Source organism: the organism of the source record quoted next, unplaced genomic scaffold (assembly GCF_019419815.1).
Source record: "Pyrus x bretschneideri cultivar Hongxiangsu unplaced genomic scaffold, Pyrus_bretschneideri_v1 Contig13, whole genome shotgun sequence".
Taxonomy (NCBI): Eukaryota; Viridiplantae; Streptophyta; class Magnoliopsida; order Rosales; family Rosaceae; genus Pyrus; species Pyrus x bretschneideri.
This window is the reverse complement of record NW_025999424.1, coordinates 7,036,364-7,059,114: the sequence shown is the minus strand read 5'-3', so window position 1 is coordinate 7,059,114 and position 22,751 is coordinate 7,036,364. Positions and strand designations below refer to the sequence as shown.

At 36.7% G+C, this 22,751-nt stretch overlaps 2 protein-coding genes, 1 long non-coding RNA gene and 1 pseudogene across 3 annotated transcripts; 2 read left to right on the top strand and 2 right to left on the bottom strand.

Annotated features, from left to right (window-relative positions):
* The first annotated feature begins 2,785 nt into the window (after nt 1-2,785).
* Nucleotides 2,786-4,321, top strand: LOC125474755 (annotated as a pseudogene).
* A 477-nt stretch (nt 4,322-4,798) lies between these two features.
* LOC125474718 lies at nt 4,799-5,867 on the top strand. Its single transcript, XR_007256146.1, has 3 exons — nt 4,799-4,918; nt 5,036-5,154; nt 5,488-5,867. It is a non-coding gene; the product is annotated as an uncharacterized LOC125474718 (long non-coding RNA).
* Nucleotides 5,868-9,042: 3,175 nt separating this feature from the next.
* On the bottom strand, nt 9,043-11,543 carry LOC125474717. The gene is made up of 4 exons (XM_048578699.1): nt 11,394-11,543; nt 11,158-11,276; nt 10,351-10,630; nt 9,043-10,186 (listed from the first exon to the last, which is right to left on the bottom strand). Exons 1-4 carry the CDS (start codon nt 11,413-11,415, stop codon nt 9,690-9,692), a joined length of 918 nt encoding a protein of 305 aa, XP_048434656.1. The 5' UTR covers nt 11,416-11,543; the 3' UTR covers nt 9,043-9,689.
* A 7,170-nt stretch (nt 11,544-18,713) lies between these two features.
* LOC125474940 (glucan endo-1,3-beta-glucosidase 12-like) lies at nt 18,714-21,670 on the bottom strand. Its single transcript, XM_048579192.1, has 3 exons — nt 21,517-21,670; nt 20,087-21,409; nt 18,714-19,044 (listed from the first exon to the last, which is right to left on the bottom strand). The coding sequence occupies exons 1-3, from the start codon at nt 21,599-21,601 to the stop codon at nt 19,004-19,006; spliced, it is 1,449 nt and encodes a 482-aa protein (XP_048435149.1). The 5' UTR covers nt 21,602-21,670; the 3' UTR covers nt 18,714-19,003.
* Nucleotides 21,671-22,751: the final 1,081 nt, after the last annotated feature.

Sequence of the window (22,751 nt, the reverse complement as noted above, 5' to 3'; positions counted from 1 at the left end):
ATGCTAGTAATGTGTTATTAAATTTTGTTTTATGTTGCCTTTTTGAATTCATGAAATAAATAATCTTGTTTACTTGAGGAAATGTTTGGTGAATTTGGAAAATGAGTTTCATGGAACGAACTTACTGTTATTGCGGCGTTGCAAGCCACTAATATGAGGTTATGTGGAAGAAGTTTTACACATGATCTTACACCTCAAGATGCGAGGACGACAGTAAATTTATTATTCATATAAATCTTTCTCATAAGAGGAGGAACTCCTAATTAGTAATTGTGCCCAATCGATATATCACTTCAAGTGTAATTTTAATCTTGTTATGTTTATTCTTGTGGTTCACTAGCAAATGGTCAATATTTATTAATAACTTAGCATCCTTGTATGAGTTATGTAGTGGGCATTATAATACCTAACTTCATACCAAATAAACTTGAAAACACATGGTAGAAAATGCCTAATTGTACTGAAAAAAATTCAACACACACGTTAAGAATTATGAGGAAACGATAAGGTCGATGTGTCAGTATCTAGGGTATGATATGAACATATAGATATACTCATAATATGAATACATTGAGATAAGACCAAAATAATGTTGTTACAATCACACTGAAAACTCACCAAAGTGGTGGGTTTTGAACAATCTTTTGGATTAATTAACCAAGCTAAACTGAGAGTTTTGTAGCGATCAAAACTCAAAAAGTGGTTGGTTCAACATCAGTTAATTACAAGAGGTGAGATAAGAAGTTAATTAAAAATCCTAACTAGTTTGGAGTTTACATTTAGAGAAGTGAAAGCACTCTTAATACACAAGGACTATTAGAAATGTGCTAGTTTTTAGAAGGGTTGTGCTATACACACACCCCATTTTACTTCTCACACACCCCTTGATAATTTCTGTCTGTTGATCTTCTTCAATTCATTGATCTGATGGCCAAAAATTAAAAAGGTGTGTGAGAAGTAAAATGGGATAAGTGGATATCACACCCCTTCTTAGAAAGATGAACACATGCAAATGAATCTTCATTTTTTACTAATTTGTGTAACCATTATCTGTTTTAGGGATAGTTCATACGCATACATGATCAGTGAGTACACAAATCAAACTAATTTTGTTACAATATCAATAATGGAGAAATTTACCCTTGAAGAGTGCACAAAACAATTTTTTTTTTTTTTGGTTAATAACATCTTCCTCATTTGATACTGATATTAGGAGTGAGGAATTGAGTTATTAGTGCAATGAAGTGATAAACGCACTTAACCAATTCAACTGCAAATCTCTTATTTTAAAAGCATTATTCTTATTAATATACTAGCCTCCCCCACTAGTTTGAATCATTTTAATCTTGGTATCTGTTGGAGGGACTTTTAGGCTTGGTTTGGAGGGCCTTTATGACTATTGGGTATTGAGATTTGATTGGGCTTGCATGTAACATTTTGAACCTCAACAATATCGAATATATTTTTCACTTGAATTTTGAATATTGCAAAGGTTGCAAATACCTCAGATTTAACTTGAGAGGATACAACCAAGTGTACCGTGAAAAATTGTCAATGAATATATATAACATAATAACGGAATCTAGAAACAACTAAATTTGAATAACTTCATATATCAAAATAAACTAATAATATTAGAGATGTTCAAACCTGCACCCATTGAAACCATTTACATGATCAGAACCGGTGCATTATTTGAGGAATTGTGATCTAAGCAGCATCATTGGTTATGTAGTGTTGGCTCCAGAATTTAATAGCCAAGTTGTAGGTGGCGGAGTAGCAGCAGAGCAGATGAACCGGCAGCATAAGCAGTGAAACAGGATGATAGAACACATCCCTCATAGGACATGTTCAGGCGATTGAAGCAGTCAATCGCTGTGTGACCAAAACGCCGGTAGATTTGGCATTGAATCTTCCCTCCAGTAAAGCTATCAAAAGGGGAGAAATGAGGCAGTCCAACATGTGCAGCACCGAGAAACCTAGAACAAAATTATAGGCTCTAGAAGTAGAACCGGAAGAACGCGAGCCAGACGAGGAACCACCACTATAAGAACCAGACATGCCACCACCATGAGCGAACCCAGGACTGGCAGTAACACGACGTCCACGTGTGGATGCCATTGCTATTAGGCCATTATCTCAAGGGAGAGAAGGTTAATTCACGGCGTTCAGTGCTAAGAAGCAAAGCCTCTATAGCGGCATAGGAAATAGGAGACTTGCGAGCTTGGATTGAGGCCATAGTATTCAAGTACAAAGGACCAACATTGTTCGTGACCGTAGCAACGAGATTGTGCTTGGATTGAGGCCGTAGTATTCACGTACAAAGGACCAACATTGTTCGTGACCGTAGCAACGAGATCGTCATCAGTTATTGGAGAGCCAAAGCAAGTAGGTCTGCAAGAGCATTAGTTCTATAAGAAAATCAGCGATAGAAAGGTTACTTAATGGAGATTCATCAACTCACCACAAAATTGGACAACACGATTATGTGAAGAGGAAACATATGATTCTTGGAGCGTCTTCCAGGCATTAGAAGCCGAAACTTTGTTAACAATAATTGACAGCACATTGGGAGTGAGAAAACTTGCCACAACAGAACCAATTGATCATGTTGAATACATGCTTCAAAGCTTGGATTGACTTCATAAGTCAAATTTCCCTCATCGTCAGTGATAAAAGCAGGAGGACGCTGAGATGAACCATCAACAAATGAAAAAAGCCCCTACTATGGATAAAAGTAATGAATTGAGCCCTCCACAATGAATATTTGTTAGGATCCAACGTGATGGTGAGAAAGTTTGCAACACTGGGATTAGAGACAGCAGTGGAAAGATCCATGGGAAAAGTTGAGAGAAAGGTTTGTCGTTAGACGCAGAGAGGGATGATGCCAAGATAGAAATCTCAGTTCGAGTATAATTAGGCTAGATGAATTAGCCATCTGTATATTTTCATTATATATATAGAGTTGAGAGAGAGTTTGAGATGAAACCAAACTCTTCAAATGAAAACATAACAGATAACTAAGAACTAAATACACAAATTACAAAATTCATAATTCCAAGATCGTTGAATCATTCAAACTAAGTTGAAACATTCTGTTGCAATGGATTGGATGAGATCAGAGAACCATTCGAATTTAGTTTCGGCAGGCTTAGCTTATCAGGGAATGGAACATCGTGGATATAGGCTCAGTAGTTGGGTCCTATGGCTTTGTATTTGCTTACTCTTTTAGCTGCATTTCATTTCACCTGGCCTGCATTTTGGGTAGCAGTTGCACTCTATCTTGCCGTAGGAGTGAGTGTAAATCTCTCTTACCACAGGCAACTTTCCCACCAGAGTTTCAAACTTCCCAAATGGCTAGAATACTTTTTTGCCTATTGTATGCGCAGTCCTATCGTTTCAGTCGTTCAGGTATAAATCACTTTCATTCATCTGTGTTATTTTATAAGAAGATTTTTTTACTCTTTTTTTCTGTTTGCAGAGAAGTGCACTTGAATGGACCAGCATACACCGAACTCATAACCAATTTACAGACACGTTGAAAGACCCTCATAGTCCCGTTGGAGGAATTTGGGATAGACATATTGGTTGGATCTTCAATTATCATTCTCGGTTTAGAAGTGTACGCAAACTCCTAATCTCTCACAAGTACCTTGTGCTTATCTTGCTCATCACATAATCTGTCAAAGTGACAGAGAGAGACCACCACATTGACTGTACATGGCACATCTCACACACTAAGCTAGCAAATTGAAATGTTAATGATAATTCTTTCGAACTTTGAAATTTGCAGTAGGAAGCACGACTCAAGAACGTTGGAGACTTAAAATAGGCAGCCATTCTGTAGATTTCTTCATTATACGTACCCTTTCATGCCATTGGCTTTGGAGTTGTACTCTATGCATTTGGAGGATTTCCCTCTCTGGTTTGGGGGACTGGTAAATAGAAACGTTCTTGTTTTCTTTACATAATTAAGTAAAGATCCTACTTATTCACGTATATTTCTAACTTATAACAATGTATGAAATACATTATAGATCTAACGTGAAGTACAATTATATACCCTATGTAGTAGAAGGGAAAGGTGAACCCCTCCTATCTAACGATTAAAACGGTTATAATGTATATATCACATACTTTTATCGATCTTGTATTTTATATTTGTAGGATGTGACGTGGGAGATCAGTAATTTTTCTCCACACAACTTTTAGAATAAATTCAGTTTGCCACACTTGGGGACAAGAAGTATGGGATACTGGTGATTTGTCTGGAAACAACTGGTACTGTATTGCAATTTGTAGCCTAAATGCGAACTCCTAATTAATAGTTGTGCTGCCATATTGTACTTTGATTTTTAACTGAGAGATGCTAAGGAAACTCTCTCGATGTGAGTTTTGAGAAAATTCGAATTTGGGTTACATAGTCCTATTTTTGTGAAGCATTGTAGCAATCTCAGACTTGAATATCCTAGCTGAGATTGAGGGGGAGTAATAACTTAAAGTTTAAGATTCAAGTGTCAATAAGCTAATGGTCCATCTGTCAGGAATATAGTTAGTTCTAATTAGATTAAGATTGGTTTTGCCACATAATAAAAGTTAGTTAATCTATGTCCTTATAAGTACTGTTGTATCAGTAATGCTATTCTTACCCTATTTTTATACCACATTCATATACCATATGACATGACATCTGATGTGGATGTCCACATCATTAAAATGAATCAGAATTTAATTTAAACTAAAAACCATTTAATAAACCAATAATTAAAAAAAAAACTAGAATTAAATGGTGATTGTGCGAGGAGTTTCTCCTCTCTTCCCCGTTCAGTCTGCTCCTTCCCCCGTTTCTTCTTCCACGCCATTTTTTTCACCCTAGTTTTTTTCACGTTAGTGTGGACTACCACAATCTCAATCAGATGTTAGTGCAATTTTCACCAATTCGCTGCAAATTTTCAAGCTTTATCAGATAATTAAGCAATCCAAATTTCCCAATTATATCTCACAGAAAGTTGTTTATTTCTTGGATAATCTGCAGTAGGGGCAAAAGAAAGAGAATGGCTGTGGGGGCAGAGGTGGTGGAGAACTTACTCGAATGATCTTCCATTTTTTTCCTTGATGAGGTGATGTCTCTGCTCTGTGAATAGCTCTGGTGTGGTAATGTCTCTGCTCTGTGAATAGCTCTGGTGTGGTAAGTCTGATTATTTACATATTTAGGTGAATAAAGATAGTATTTCTTACTGTTTTAGACACTTTGTACTGTTTGATTTGATCTTTTTGGCCCCAAGGTAACGTATTTTCCAGTTACATTAATGGAAGTAGAGTACTTGTTGTAAAGTTTCAATCTTTGGTTAAAACGATGGAGATGGGATATATATGCCTAAAGGGTTTGAAAAGTCAGAATTTTTAAATGTGATTTTGTTTCTGGTGTACCATGGTTTCTTTATTTGGGGGTTTAGTGAAAGCTTTTTGTGATGTTTAATGTTGTAGAGTCTGATCAGAAGAAGAACCAGGGAAATCGGAAAAGAAGCCAAGGAAATCGAAAACCCGAAACAGATATATTCAGAAGAAGAACCACAGAAGAAAGTTGAAATGAGGAGGAGAAGATAGAAGAAGAGTGAGAGCAAGAGCTTGAAGGGCCTTCAGTTTGAAGAGTTAAAAGGGTTTATGGATCTTGGTTTTGTTTTCTTAGAGGAAGATAAAGATTCAAACTTGGTTTCAATCATTGCCAAGTTCAGAGCTGATGAGATGGCCAAGGCGAATGAGTTCATATACAAGGAAGCAACGGCAGAGAGATTGGGAAGCTGCTTGGCTTTCTCTCATTGAGGTGGAAAAAAAAATGTGGTGATTGATGACAAGTTTAGCACCGAGGGAGAATTTCACATATATGTTGATTTCTGGTTTCACTTTTCAATGACCATATGTCATCCGCTTAGGTATACTAGTCAAGTACATATATGCAATCAACTTTGTCATGTTTCCCAATTGCAATGTTGCCGAATAAGCATTTGTGCTTCGTAACATTGTTTATTTACGTAGTATTGATCGATCGATCGATCGATCTTTAATTTAAGTATTTATGCGTCGTAACATTGTTTGCAAAATAAGAAGACAACTGCTCCCATTCCCGAGTACAATTCCCTTCCAGAACTGGAAAAACGGAGAGTTTGACTTCTATATGGGTAAGTTGCAAGTTGGCTTTTCAGCAACTAGCCAGTTTATGAGACCATGTCAAGTTCACCATATCCAGCAGCATTACTATATGGACTGTGCACTGGATAAAAAGAGAAACATCACATTTAGATGAGGACTTAGTGAGAAATTTTTAACTAGTTCCCTGCTGAGTCTTTGTTTGAAGACTACAACTTGACTGCAAAGTGTAGAATATATGGATCAAGCCAATCCTCTTTGACATTCTCATCTATCGGAACTTAATGATATTATGATTCGAATCATATCGAAATTCTCACCGAGGTAGGTAATTTCTTACAGTTTGAGTCAGAATATATATTAAGATCAAGTTAATCAACCAAGTTTTTTGGTATGGAGATTAGAATATTTTACCTTTGGTAATCGCCAATTTCAATATCTTGAGCCTTAACTAGGTCATGTATACAAGATTCTATACGAAAAACACATCAATGAAATTGTCCAAGAAGTTATGAGTCATGTATATAGTTCTTAGCCCCTTAAAAAATTGGCAGTTTCATACTTCTTCTGAAGCCCCAGCCAGGCACCGAAAAATGCATATATATGTATATGATATCATACATACCTCTGTTTGTGTTTATATATGTCATAAACATAGTAACACAAACTCAACGACAGCAACAAAACCATTTAGTTTGTCAGTTATGTAGCGCAAGGAACATATGACATTGATGGTGACTAGAGTGCGGATAAGAACTTGATTAAACTCCGCTTTCAGTACAACAAGAATTAGAAAAGTAACACATCTGCATACTGGCTGATGTTACGAAATATTTGAAATGCATTAAAATCTATGTTTAGAAGAAATAGGATCCAAATCCACAAAAACTCAAACTACATAAAGAAATTGCTTTCATTTTGCTTCCATTGCTTAGTTGAGCTCTTGGTTATCGTTTCATCTTGAAGTAGAGCTATGCATATTGTACATACTATAACCTTCATTCCAGTATGGATATTGTTGACCCTAAATAAATAGAAGAAAAAAAAACCATAAGAACTACATATAGAGCATTATACTATGTGATGTAAATAAATATTTAATTAATAACAATAAAAGAATTATATGCAACCTCTCAATGTTTACCAGGACATAATTTCCATGCATAGTAGGATAACTTATATTTCCAATCTCAGACTCTTTGTACAACGGATTTGGATGACCACCTTGATTGAGTCCTAATAACAAAGCCATGTTTTCCTACAATAGGTTATATTTGTTCAATAGATAACACAAAAGCAACTCAAAATCACTATCAATAGGACAAAATGCACAAGTTACATTAGTATGGGGGAAAATAGGATATTGGTTGGCAGGTGTGCAAATTTGAACTCCTTGTGTAAGATGAGAATGCTAAATCGCAAAGAATAAAAGTAATTACAATTACAAAGAGTAAGTATAGTAATTATAATGAAAATGATTATTAACTAAGGAAAAAAGACAACAAGAAGATCAATATATTTATCTCATACCTGCACAACGACATTACTCTCTTGTGTTGCAGTTATGTTATCACTTCTACAAGGAGGTGGACCATCAATATGGCATATTGCATCACTTTCTATGGATTTCTACAAAAGTTTCAAGTGAAACATGTTATGATTTATCAACTTATTAGTTATATAAAGCAAATATGTTGTTACCTGTGTTCCTTCCTCATCTGTATTGTCTTTACGAGATGTAATCTTTTTCTGTCGTTTTTGTCTTCTTTTGATTACTTCATCAATCTTGGATTGTTTCCTTTTAGATGGTGGACGACCTTTACCTCTAGCCGACAATGGCGTAAGTATACATTGACTTGGGTTAGGAAGAGGATCAAGGTTCATAGCAACAGGTGATTGTGGTGTTGGTTGAGTGCTACTAGCCGCTTCGTCATTTTTACATATTTGCTCCTTTAGTTTATGCATCCATCTCACCACAAGCATACACTTATCATCAGAATCATTGGCTAATTCCTTAATGTCATCAAAGGTTTTTTGCATCTTATCAGATCTTTGTGCTTTAGGTGTAGCAACCCAATTACTGTAACTTATCCTAACCCTTGTGTGGCATCTTTTCACATCCTTCCTCCATCTCCAAATGATAAACTTATCTGGCATAAAGTCAATGTCACGATGAACTAAAACATAAAGCGCATGTCTACATAATATGCCTCTAAACTCAAACTTGCAACAATTGCAATTAACTTCAATCTCATGCTCATTAAACTGGACCTTGAAAATGACAGTCTTCTTTTTGTTCTCCTTGATCAGAATACGCTCCGTTATTTGGTACTCCAAAATTGCATTATCAATTTCAACTGAAACCCTATCACAATACATTATACTTGTCAATTCCTTTTGGAACTCCTTGAATTTTGAAATCATGTAAACAGCTTGAACTTGTTTTTCGATGTCATACTGAGTTGCACAACAAACAATTGAAGAGAAAGAATCAGAATCTGCAGAGGCCTCTTTTAGCACCTTACTCCTTAATGCATTCTCATATTACTCCACAAATTGTTTTAAAGTAGTCTTGGAGTTCACGTGGCCATCAAGAAGGCATTTATGCTCTCACTCCTTTGTGTAGTTGACATTCCAGCCCAAAATTTATTTTTCACATACACAGGCACCCAATGATGTCTCTCTGCATACAAGCTTCTTAACCATTTACGTGCTTGCTTTTTAAACTTATATTTTACAATCATCTCAACCCAACGTTCTTCAAAATCTTCAGAGGTCATTGAGTCATAAATAATGTTATCTAAAGAAGAGCTCATGGACTCATATTCCTTATAACTTTTGAGCTTATCAGGAACCTTTTTCATTATATGCCACAAGCACAACCGATGTTGAGTATTAGGAAAAACAACTTCGATCGCTTTTTTCATAGCTTTGTCTTGATCTGTAATTATTCCACTTAGAGCATGACCGGACATACAAGCAAGCCAGGTCTTAAACAACCAAATAAAGGAGTTGGTACCTTCCCTTGAAATCAATCCACATCCCAATAAAATTGATTGCCCATGATGATTAACCCCCACAAATGGAGCAAATGGCATATTGTACTTATTAGTTAAGTATGTTGTGTCAAATGTTATAACATCACCAAATTCTTCATAAGCTGCCCTACTCCTCGCATTTGCCCAAAACACATTTCTTAAACAACCATTTTTGTCTAAATCAATTGCATAGAAGAAATTTGCATTCTGAGCTTGCATGCTTACAAAGTAGTTTTGAACTGCAATGGCATCCCCTTCTCCAAGTCGTAAGCGCCTTACCTTTTCAATATAATTTCTACAGTCTTTTTCTAAACACTTCATGTTCTCATGCCCCACAACTTCAACCACCACTGAATTATAACTTTTGTTGACCCTTATTCCGGCTTTATCATTCACTTCAAGCTTCTTTTTTTACAGAAGAACTAACTTCCCGAAAACACTTCCAATAACGAGTTTTTGTTGGACTCTCAACCCATGATTATGATCAAGCTTTACAGAATTCACTCACCACTTCTCACCCAAGTATAAACTTGCCCTTAGTTGAGCCTTGCAATCATTCTTTATACTTGGATATGGCTTAAGAGGATTACTTGAAGTACTTTTTGATGTACCTGATCGAGCGCAACACATAGTAATATACCTCAATTTTCCATCATCTCCCTTCGTTGATGATCTCTTTATCACTGGAAATCCTAATTGTCTCCCATATTCCTTGTAATATGTAGCCACTTGATCCATGTTGTCAAAGATCATTCCAACTTGAGGCTCTTGGACCTTTCCTTCCACATTCCTTGTGTTCTCCATGTTAGTCCCATTATTTTCCACTGCATGAACCCCATTGCTTTCTTCTTCAGTGGCATCAAAAGTTGCTTCAATTACATCATCTTCTTCAATAGTTTCATTAGAAGTTTCTATTATATGAACCCCATCACTTTCTATTTCACTACAAGAACTCACTTCAACTATATCATCCTCTTTAGTAAATTCATTAGAAGAACTCCCTGTTCCAAAAACATAAAACATAATTATACAAGTTTATATATTACACCACACTATCAATGTAAATCTATACTGACCATTTGTGCAAGTCTCTTAATTCTAGTGTACGCACTACAATGGCTAAAAAAAAGACTCTCATTGCGGGTTGGAATCTTGGGAGGCTTACCAGGACTGGCTCTCGAAAATTCAGGTGAAGGGGAGCTCACTGGGACTGATTTAGAGAACCCACTGCTGGACTCAGCCGATGTTTTGGCGGGTGAGCCCACTTGGCTTTGCTTGGGAGCTGAATATTCTGAGACTTTTGAGGGAGATCCTTTTGCTGCATTGATCTCTTCACTTCGAACTTCCAGTATAACTTCACCTCTATTGGAAGAAAGCTTCTCTGACATGCTTACTTCCCCGCCTTTCAAAAGCTTTTCTCTCTCTCTCTGGCCTTCTTTGAAACCCTACCACATCAAACATCACAAAAATCTTGCATTAAACCCCAACTAAACAAAACACCAAAATTGGAATGGCATTCAAAAATGAGAATTTTTCATATCCTTTTGGTAGATAAATCCCAAGTTCCCTCTTTTCTTTCAGGATTAATCAAATCTTTATTTCCTAATTAAATATTGAAGATTTATATCGATGGCTTTCTAACAACACCATAATAAAATAGTTCTAATCAAACTCTACAACATTAAACATCTCAAAAAGCTTTCACTAAACCCCCAAATAAAGAAAACATGGTACACCAGAAACAAAATCACATTTAAAAATTCTGACGTTTCAAACCCTTTAGGCAGATATATCCAATCTCCATCGTTTTAACCAAAGATTGAAACTTTACAACAAGTAATCTACTTCCGTTAACGTAACTGGAAAAGAAGTTACCTTGGCGCCAAAAAAATCAAATCAAACAGTACAAAGTGTCTAAAACAGTAAGAAATACTATCCTTATTCACCTAAATATGTAAATAATCAGACTTACCACACCAGAGCTATTCACAGAGCAGAGACAGCACCCCACCAAGGAAAAAAATGGAAGATGATTCCAGCAAGTTCTCTGCCACCTCCGCCCACGAAGCCGTTCTCTTTCTTTTGCCCCTACTGCAGATTATCCAACAAATAAACAACCTTCTGTGAGACATAATTGGGAAATTTGGATTGCTTAATTATCTGATAAAGCTTGAAAATTTGTAGTGAATTGGTGAAAATTGCACTGACGTCTGATTGTGATTGTCGACATTGATGAATCTTTGCCGTATGAGAATTAGTTGAGATTGTGGTAGTCCACACTAACGTGAAAAAAACTAGGGTTGAACAAAAATGGCGTGGAAGAAGAACATGGGATGGAGCAGACTGAACGGGAAAGAAAGGAAAGACTCCTCGTATTACACAATCACCTTTAATTCTAATCTTTTTTTTCAATTATTGGTTTATTAAATGATTTTTAGTTTAAATTAAATTGTGATTCATTTTAATGATATGGATGTCCACATCAGATGCCATGTCATATGGTATATGAATGTGGTATAAAAATAGGGTAAGAATAGCATTACTGCTGTTGTATTGGTTTTCACTGTAATGAATGATAATCTCTTCGTATTCCTCTTTACTCTTTCTTCCTCTCTAAGCTTTCTCTATCTCTGCAATATTCATTAATTCATTTCATGTTGCTTTCTAAGATTTCTTCAATACTGTCATGATATGTGGTACAGGAGTAGGTCATCCAATGGTGCTTTGTGAGTGTGAAGGAAGATGCCGCGTTTGGCATGCCCCTTGATTTTTTTGGTTTCCTTCTATGGGGCCAGTTCTGGTTTGAATTTCTTTCTCTTGGGCATTATGGCTGCTTTCATGCTTGGGCAGATGAGTGTCGTTTCTTGGGATAATATAGGGTTCGGCAATAGGCGATGGATGGGGTTTGGCTACATGGCCCACGAGATTTCTCTCACCCCAAACTTTGAACCGTAATACGTATATTATTGCACATAGACTTGGCGATTACATATCTTGTGTGCTATAATTCTTCAATTACTTTCTCACCTTTTAGCCCTTCAAGAGAAAAAGAACTAGACATGAAATAGAATTAAGAGAAATCTAATACAAAAAATAGTTGATGAAAGTAGCCTATCGTATCAGCTTGTTTGTTCCTCAAGTGAGTTAATTTGTTATTTAACATTGTAAAAAGGGAATACCACTACTACAAGCTTACAAGAAACTTAACAATAGTGATCGATATTATGATGTAGGAAAAACCAAGGGAGTCTCGGGGAGACGGAGGATGATAACCTGGGATTCACTCAACCAGGGGCAACGGAGCTCGCTCACATCGCTAAGCGTGGATTCGCTCACATGACCAAGTCAAATGCTTGATTTTAGAAGGAGAAATCACTCTCTTCAAATGCACTAGGCAAATACAATTTTAATTCATTCCAATCTCCTTTCTCAAGGGTTTAATACATATATTTATAAGGAATACAACACAATGAAACTCTAGTCCGAATTGGACTTTTGCTCTACCCAAAAATATTTAAAATGTTCTTATATGACTACTTAATTATTTGTGTTGCTCTAAAACTCAATTAAATATATTTGATGATTCCAATACGCATGAGACTCTTGGTAGATTCCAATACATGCATGAGAGCTTTGGTTACTACATCATTCTCCTCTTCTATGAAGAAACTTGTCCTCGAGTTTAAATATTTGTTGACTCCGTTATAATCTTGAAACTAATTTTTACCTTTCCACGCGAATAAGTACTTGGAATATTTTCTTATTCTTGAGTGGTAAATTCATGCTCCATGAAAAATCTTGTAATCCAACTGATATCAATCTTCATTTAATTGACTAAATCAACTAAAACTTGAGAAGCCTTCCAATTAAAAATATCAAAACCAATAAAATCAACGTATTCATAAATAGCATCTTCCTTCATATCAACAATATCTTGGAATTTGATATCTCCCACTTCAGCATCGTCACCGACTTCCTTCAAAGATTCGTGAGATGAAAACCCTTCTTCTCTCCCACCGAAACTTTTGTTATTACTCAAGTTAAAACCATCCCAAATTTCACAATTACTCAAGCAACGATCAAATAAGGGAGGCATACTCAAATGAATTAAAGATGAAGCCTCAATATTTTCACACCCATAATATGAACTAAGATAATCCAAACTAACCGTATCTTGTGCCACTTCATTGTAAAATGTTGAACAAAAACCTCCTTCAGTTGGCTCAAACCACATGTTGTTATCATGAAAAAGGTCAACACATTGCAAACAAATGCCTCCCTCCCCTTCGGAAACCACAATGCCTCATCGTTGATTTTCGATGTGAGAAATTTGATTGGTGAGATGTCGATGCATCCTTTTAATTTCTTCCATGTCGTCATCAACACACTTGTCATACACTAGTGGAGAATTCCAAGCAACCAAGCTAATCTCTTCAACCATTTGATGTTCAAACGGATGAAAAATATCAACCATGATCTTCTAATGCAGCAGAAAACCTGCTCTAATGCCATTTGATGCAAGAAAAACCAAGGGAGTCTCAGGGAGACGGGGGATGATGACCTGGGATTCGCTCAACCAGGGGCAACGGAACTCATTCATTTCGCTAATAGTGAATTCGCTCACACGACCAAGCCAAATACTTGAGTAATAACAAAAGTTTTGGCGGGAGAGAATAAGGGTTTTCATCTCTTGAATCTTTGAAGGAAGTCAGTGATGATACTAAAGTGGGAGATATCAAATTCCAAGATATTGTTGATACGAAGGAAGTTGATTTTATTGGTTTTGATATTGTTAATTGGAAGGCTTCTCAAGTTTTAGTTGATTTAGTCAGTCAAATGAAGATTGATATCAGTTAGATTGCAAGATTTTTCATGGAGCATGAATTTACCACTTCAAGAATAAGAAAACATTCCAAGTACTTATTCGCGTGGAAAGGTAAAAATCAGTTTCAAGATTATACCGAAGTCTGATGCAGTAACCAAAACTCTCATGCATGTATTGGAATCTACTAAGAGTCTCATGCGTATTGGAATCATCAAAAATATTTAAAATGTTCCTATATGACTACTTAATTATTTGTGTTGCTCTAAAACTCAATTAAATATATTTGATGATTCCAATGCACATGAGACTCTTGGTAGATTCCAATACATGTATGAGAGCTTTGGTTACTGCATCATTTTCCTTTTCTCTGAAGAAACTCGTACTCGAGTTTAAATATTTGTTGACTTTGATGCAGTAACCAAAGCTTTCATGCATGTATTGGAATCTACCAAGAGTCTCATGCGTATTAGAATCATCAATATATTTAATTGAGTTTTAGAGCAACACAAATAATTAAGTAGTCGTATAAGAACATTTTATATATTTTTGGGTAGAGCAAAAGTCCAATTAGGACTAGAGTTTCATTGTGTTGTATTCCTTATAAATATATTGGAAGTGTACGCAAACCATCTAGACCTCCCACAATCTTTAAAATATTGCCCATAATAAGTTATATACAATTTTGCATCTATTACTCTTATCGCATAATCCGTCACGTGACTACAGATATCAACGCATAAATGATCTTTTTAAACTTTGATGTTTTGCAGTATGAAGCTGTTGACCCTAAAAATTACAAAGCCTACGTGGCGCGTAGGCCGAATAACTAATGAGCTAACTACGTCCTTCGATTGATGCGGGGCATGCCAACTCGTTGGCCGAGCTTGGCCGAGGAGTACAATTTGTTGATGTTGCGTTCGAGTGTGTTGCTGACTTCTTGATTTTGCGATTACGGCCGAGGAAGGAACAAGTCTCGGCCTTTGGATTCTCGAGCCTGAAGACAAGGCTGCTAGTTCTGCGAAGTTCATGAATCGTTGGCACCGGATTCGGTCACAGTGATTATATTCGTGAGAATATAAGCACATCGAACCAAAACTAGACTATATGGACACAAGTACTCAAATGAGATGTATATCTTGATGGTAAATGTGGTTTGGCCGTTAGAATGCTGAACTTTGAAACTCACTCGTGAATATCCAATCATAAAATCACTCGGCATTCAATGTGCCGAATGTTGTAACTTGTAACACCTTACTTCGTTGAGAAGGCTAATAAGATGACCTCTGCCAATAAGGATTCGAAAACCCTTCTTGACCGAGACTTAGATAGCTAGTCAGTCAACCTCGACGCAGTGCTGTTTATCCAAACTGGAGGTGCTCATCAGTCGGCTGATTCTACAGCAACAGTGTCGTTTATCCAAACTGAAGATGTTCATCGGTTGCCTTCACAGTGTTGTTTATCCAAACTGAAGGTGTGTCGGCGGAAAAAGAAAATAAAAAATATCAAGATGTTTGAGAGGTTTGCGCAGGGCAATTGTGTGTTAAATTGGATAGGCTTGAATGATGCATTATGCCCTCTATTTATAGCATCAAATCCTCCTTAAGATCAAGTTGAAACCACATTCGGATTAGGACTTCTTATTCTGATCCAACTTTATCTCAACTAGTCCTACTCCTATTAGGACTTTGAACTCACCCCCCCCCCCCCTTTTTCAGGCCGTATTCATTGCCGACCGAGAATCCATATTGCATTATGACCCCTTATCGTATTAGCACTTCAACACATCCGCTCATCCAAATTACTCCTTCTTGCAATAGGACTCGACCACCTTTACTAAACGACCCAGGACCACCAGGCAACTCATGGTATATTTGGAAAAGTTTTGGGCCGAACATAAACCTACGCTCGACCTAATAATATTATTTTGAGCCCAAACAGAAGCACAACTAAAGAATGTTGGAGACTTGAAAAGGCAGCCATTCTATATGTTTCTTCAATATACGTACCCCCATTCATGCATTTGGATTTGGAGTTTTCCTCTATGCCTTGGGAGGATTTCCCTTTCTGGTTTGGGGCCTGGTAATCGAAATATTCTTGTTGTTTCGGTAATCAAAGTATTCTTAATTGCTGTGTTCTTTATATTTAGGTAAATGTCCAACTTATTCATTAATTTGTCTTTCTACTATATACAAAATTGCATGGAAATATATTGCAGATCTAATGACAAGTATTATTCTGTACCATAGAAGGAAAAGGTGAATTTGTCTTATCTAATAGTTAGAACGGTTGATGCATAACATACATCGTTGTAGGCTAGAATTTTTCTTTTTATTTATACGAGCCAAAAGATCTTCAAAATTTCAATAAAAAAAATACATTCATAATATTTAAAATAAAAAAAAATCACATGGTGATGACTAAGGTGTTAAATCTGTCCACTTATTCTTCTACATGTAGAATTCATTTCATATCTATAATCTTTCATTGTATTGCAGGGTGTGAGATCAGTAATTTTTTTTTTTCACGCTACTATTCAATTTGTCACACTTGGGGACAACAAGTATGGGATACTGGTGACTCGAAAAAACTGGTATTGTTTTGTAATTGGGGATTAAATGCATACTTATTTAAATATATAGGCAAACAAAAGAGCCTAGCGTAACAACAATCATTTTACATGAAAGACCAATACTTTTAATTAAGCACAAAACTGAAGCAAATTGTACATTTGACCAAAATTGATAAAATTAAAACTTCAATTTTTTTTTTTTTTTATATAATAACAAGTTCCAAACTCGGATCCAATTTCCTACTCCGTATCATTAACTTAAACTATTTTCAATGTCGTTAATTTAAAGTCCTCTAATCCGATCGTCAATTCATACCGTCAACTACTTGTAGCATTTAATCATATTGAGTATGGAAGAAAAATCCCCAAAGGGGGTCTTCATCGACCATGCGTGTGATTATTGCCAACAATAATAGAGTGCATTGTATCCTAGTTAGATCGGATGCAATCGAGTGGTGGGTGGCCCCTTGGCACATGCGTCGATGTTAGAAAAATTGGTCACTTTTTGGGTTGTGTGAAAGGCAATCGTCGTTTGGGATATGTGCAACGTTTTGAGCAGGATGCATTCTGCAATTTTGTTGTCATGCTACAAATAAAAGCCGTGTGGAAATGGTTTCACATGAGTTTATTCTCTATGGTTTTTATTTAAAGAAAATTAATGGAAAATATTAGATAAATTTAAGTTTTAACGATAGAAATAAAATAAAAGATAAAGTTAATAGTATTATGATTGACTTTTGAGTGTAAAAATATAATTTTTCGTTAAAATAAACAATATCAAATGATACATAGGCCAGCTCATTCTACTATTTGTCTAACAATATAAACAAGTAAAAGTTTGAGTACTGCGCCATGCACATAGGCCAGCTCATTCTACTATTTGTCTAACAATATAAACAAGTAAAAGTTTGAGTACTGCGCCATGCACATTGCTCCCACTGAACCAATGTATATAGCTAATTAGCTGTAAAATATTTTATGGTTACTATAATAACCTTGTAATGCTTATGTTACACGTGTTGTAAGACCGACCAAATACAAAGATTAAGTACTTAAAACTCCCTAACATTTTATTGTCATTATAAATTGGTGTCATCCTTTTGAAATGTTTTAAGTAAATATTTTATTTATTGAAACTGTCACATTTAGTAAGTCCTAGTTAAATCTTTGTTAAATTAACTAGAGCTTAACTTGCCTTTAAAATCAATAGAAGGTCATGAAAGCATTATCTCCGTCAACTAACGGTCACCACCACCCCTTCAGGCCATCGCCTCCAAACCTAACACACAATCATCAACTCCACCTACAACTCAAAACGCCAACATCGAGAGAGTGATGGAGGTTGTGGAAATAATAAAGATTGCCATGATGCATCCACCACCGTTACCATTAAGATTTTGAGGCAACTAATAGTAATGTTAACTATAATATACCTAGTTGTCGGGTTTTGAATATATAAACATTGGGATTAGGTTTCGGTGGTCGTAGGTTGAGCTGAAAAGTGGCAGGGGCTTAATGTTTTCTGATATTCAATTTTGTTTTTTATTTTATTTGTGAATTTGTTCGTTTTCTTTTTTAATTTTCATTTTTTCATCTTCGTAACTTTTATAAAAGTATTTTTATTATTATTTTATTGTCTATGTAAGCAAAAAAGCAAGATTCACTGTTGCTACATGTTATACATTTAACGAAAAAATAACTAGTGCTTAATGAATGTGATATTTTTATTATGTTAAGTACTTATTTAGAATGTTTAATCAAATACAAATACTTGTGTATTTAACATAGTTGGAGATTGTGAAATATGAAGAGAAATTTCCCGCGGCAGTATCTTAAAGCAATTTCTTGTTTACATAACATTGTACTGTTAATTTGAAATACCGCTACAATAACATACGAGTGCAATAAGTCATTCCCCCGAAAGACAAGACGAGAAGCTGTACTTCCCAATAATGAATTCACGATCCGTATTCATCCAACTATACATTTGGAAGAATCCAAATCCAAATTCTGTATCAGATGAACACATCCAATTATTTTTCACGTGACACACTGCCACACACAATTATCATATGCCTGCAGAGTCTCCATCATATTACTGTCCAACTCACGTCCAAATTTAGTACTCCAATCGTTAAATCCAAAAATAATAAGATTCTTGGAAGATTTAATTAGTCAAGATCCAGAAGGTACATCGCCATTGGAATTAAACCAGGAAACTACTAAGTATGTAATTATGAACATAATAGTTGACTTAAAACCCCTAAAACAGAAATTAACAAAACGCAAGGAGCTCCCAAAAAATAAATTATAAACTAAACCCACAACTGCAATTAGGATAAGCAACTCCCCCACTACTATTTTGGCCACAAAATTGCTAACCATACAGTTCATAGTTCATACCCCTCCTTCCTTCTGCATTCTTCAGTTTCCGTATCCAGTGGGCAGCTCACATTTCCCAAACTCTGCAACAAAAAAACAAGACCAATTTTTTTATATTAGTACACAATAATAGGAACTTACCAAAAAAAAAGGGTTTTTAAACACTAATTCTTAAAAAAAATTGAAATTTAATGAGATTACTTATTCATTCTAGTCATTTTGTGTATATTTTAGGAAGTTTAAACAAAACACTTCAAGATACTGTTTACTTTTAACAAAAAAATCATGTTTTTTTCTTTTTTTAGTACTATTCATTTACACCATATTTATCATTTTTAATTAAAACTAAAGTTTTTTTTACGTTAGTTTTTCTTATATTTTAATGGTAATGATTTGAAAAAAGTTAATGTACGTAAAGTAAAATGTGTAAATAAAATTACTCCAATTCATATATTATATTTAATATTTGAATTTATTTACAAACATATTCCACAAGTGTACCGAAAATATGTTGAAATAAATTTGATGTTGTATCGAATATTTTTTAATTGACCAATATACCAAAAAGTTTGTATCAAACTATAATATATTAAATTACCGTGCTAAAATGTATTATATTAAATTAATGTATCTAAATTTTTGAAGAACATATTAATAAAAATTATTTTACCTAACTATCTAAATAAAATATATTATGATAAATGAAATCAAAATTAAGATTTAAAGGTAAGTATATATTAAATTAGAAGAAAAAATAAAAAATAAAAACTTAAACATCAAAATTTAACAAATAAATCAGGTGATTCATGTATAAAGAACTAAAATTAGATTTTAATTTTTAATTGATTTTAATCTAAAAGCCTATTTTTTAAGGTAATGTAAACAGAGAAACGACAACACAACCAAAAAATGGTCACACGACCACCGCTTGTTGTCCTTTGACCTCGCGTGCTGCACCACTTTCCAACATTTCGCGGACCAGAGTGAAGCTTTCACACGGAACTCAAAGGACTACAGTGTGCCATTCCACCCGGCGTATTTTAGCAACACCACATATTAACAACATAAAATGCGCCGGTATTTATATTAATTAAAAATACGAGAGGGAGATGATAAGATACGTACTGGGTGGTTGAGAGACCACGTAGGCCGCCCCGCCAAAATAGCACGTGCCGACCCCACGTGCCTTCTTCTGGTAGTAACTGTTGAAAGCGTACGAGGCGTGGGCCTCGAGGGTGTTAGGATCGTAACACGCAGACCCCGGCTGGATCTGATGGCAGTCCGCCCCGCCCTCACCGCAAGCGTAGTCTAGACCCGCCTGCAGCTTCTCCTTCCCCGCCTCACCATTCGCCACGCACCAGGTGTTTCCGGTTAAGCTCTTCAACACGTCTGCACCCCCGTTGACCGGAGCAGTCACCTGCTGGTTTCCTGATACCGGCGATCGGTTGTCGTGATAGTTCTTTAGTCCCTCGACGGTGAACGGTATGTCGTATACCTTGCGCTCGTTGGGGAAGAAGAGCCCATAATTTCTCTCCGATGTGGGCCCGAATTTCTTGTCCTCGTTGAAGAGCGCGAAGAGATAGACGGTCAATTCTGCTTTAGGCCTCAACGGGGTCCCACCGCCGGTCAAGATCCGACGGACGAGGTTGCCGTTGTAGGCGGCTGCGTTCTCCACGCTCGCGCCTACTTCAACCGAGTCGCCTTTCGACGGCCAGCCCGTTTCCGACACGACCATGTTGATGTCGTCGTACTTCAACGCCGACATAGCGGCGAAAACGGCGTCGATCTGAGCGTCAAAGAGGTTGAAGTAACGGAGACCGTTGCCGGCGTCGACTACACCGGGGTTTTGGCGGAATAGGGCGTAGTCCAAGGGGATGACGTCGGAGTTTGACTCGTAAGCGAAGTAGGGGTAGCAGTTGACCATGAGGTAGGACCCGGTTTGACGGAGAAACTCAAGCATGGGTTTGAAAACGGGTTCCACGAGTTCAGGTCGGAATGACCCGGCGGAGGATGGGTAAGAGTTTTGAAGGGCGCTGAGGGCAATGGGCGAGGAGACTTTGATGGACGACTCAAGCTTGAAGTGGACGAGGGCGGCGTGGATGTTTTTCATGGCGGAGATGAGGAACTTGGTGGTGTCATGGGTGTCGACGAAGACCTCGTTACCGACGCCGATGGCTTCGATGTGGGTGTTGGGGTGGTAAGCGACGACATTTCGCTGGACCCAGTTGGTGGCGTACGACTGCGACTTGGCAGCCGCTGAGAGGAGCTCGTTGGGGAGGTCGACGGTGACTTTAATGTCGGATCCTGACAGGGCCCGGAGCACCGCCGGGTCGGAGTCGAAGACCTTCACCCGCTCCAAGCCTTGGGATTTCAGAAGCTGCACCACCTTGTACGCCGACGGCAGGTTGTCCGCGATTCTGCCATAGTTCACTCCCACCGAGCCTGCATCTGCACAAATGTGGCACAAAACGACACAATATCAGAACCCAAAACATCATTACAAGACGAAGATGCAAAGAGAAAAAAAAAAAATGTAATTTTCCTCAGTATTTTACCTGCTAGAGATGAAAAGACGGAAAGGAGAAGCACGACGGCGATGACGTGGCGTTCCATACTCTGGCTCTTGGAGAAGCAGAGCATTGTGAAAGGTGGGAGAGCTTCTTCTTATTGTTTCCTCTTCTGTTTCCCTTCTAATTTTCTGTGGCGGAGGGTGTGAGTGACAGTGAGCGGAGTGGGGGGAGTGAAGGGGTTTTATGGTGTTAGCGGAATAACGTGGGGATCGAGATGGCCGGACCCACGCGTTTGACGCAAGAAAGAAACCATACGTGATGGGCTTCCCCTCGCACTGTCCCACAAACTCGACCGTTTTAAGCTTCACCGAATTAACTCTGCGTATGCAGATATATTAAATGGTTTGCTTCTTACTAATGTACGTAGCACGCTCCTAGGGTTCGTCTAATTTTATGTGGAGAATTGTTATTAGTATTTTAAAATTTTTATTTGACATTTTAAACTTTTTATAATTAAAAAAAAAATATACTTATAAAAAATGTTACATAAAATTTTTAAAATGTTAATAACAATTTCTTTTATTTATTTTGTTGTTAAAGAAATGGTTGTGTTGGCTTGTTTCGCTCCACTTGTCCTGTCGAATGAGCTGGAATCTAGGAGTGCAAAGACGAGAAATGCTAGCTACATTTTTTATTTGCTACAACGTCATATTTAGGCTTCCATTTCTTTTAAAAAGAGGAAACAACTAACGAACTAAGGTTATTGATTCTTTTTAGGTTCAGAGAAAACTAGTTAGAAATTACACTCTACTTATGCCGACAATTAAGTAGATTCATAATTTATAAAATACAGAGCCCAGAACCTCCCGTTTTAGGTCTCCATTTTCATTGCAACGGAAATAATGAAGAGTGTTGATGATAACATAGGATGCAATGCAATGGGGTCCATGGGGATATGGAGGGGGAATCGATGTTTTGGGGAAAATTAAAAAATAAAAGAGGAGATGATCTCATCATGTTTTCCGAACGTTGGATGGTACAAGCAAAATGAGCAGTGCTTAACGGGAAAGGCAAGCAACAAGCCAACAACTAGTTCATCACTTTTTATGATTAAAACATTTATGCCGTTGTGAACCGACGACTTTTTGGGGTTTTGTGTTCGTGACAGAATTCATTGCTTAAGAGTTTGATTTGTTAGCAATGTTGCACGGCTTAAACTATGATTCCCATTCATATGCCAAATTGAAGGCATTCACGAAAGCTAAATATGCAAATGGTTT

Coding starts and splice junctions, on each gene's coding strand:
- LOC125474717 (XM_048578699.1), bottom strand. CDS start 11,415: ATGTCGACAATCACAATCAGAC. Junction 10,631..11,157: donor CTGTGAATAGCTCTGGTGTG/GTAAGTCTGATT, acceptor TTGATGTGGTAG/GGTTTCAAAGAAGGCCAGAG. Junction 10,187..10,350: donor ATTTTCGAGAGCCAGTCCTG/GTAAGCCTCCCA, acceptor TTTTTGGAACAG/GGAGTTCTTCTAATGAATTT.
- LOC125474940 (XM_048579192.1), bottom strand. CDS start 21,601: ATGCTCTGCTTCTCCAAGAGCCAGAGTATGGAACGCCACGTCATCGCC. Junction 21,410..21,516: donor CGTCTTTTCATCTCTAGCAG/GTAAAATACTGA, acceptor ACATTTGTGCAG/ATGCAGGCTCGGTGGGAGTG. Junction 19,045..20,086: donor CGTGGTCTCTCAACCACCCA/GTACGTATCTTA, acceptor TTTTTGTTGCAG/AGTTTGGGAAATGTGAGCTG.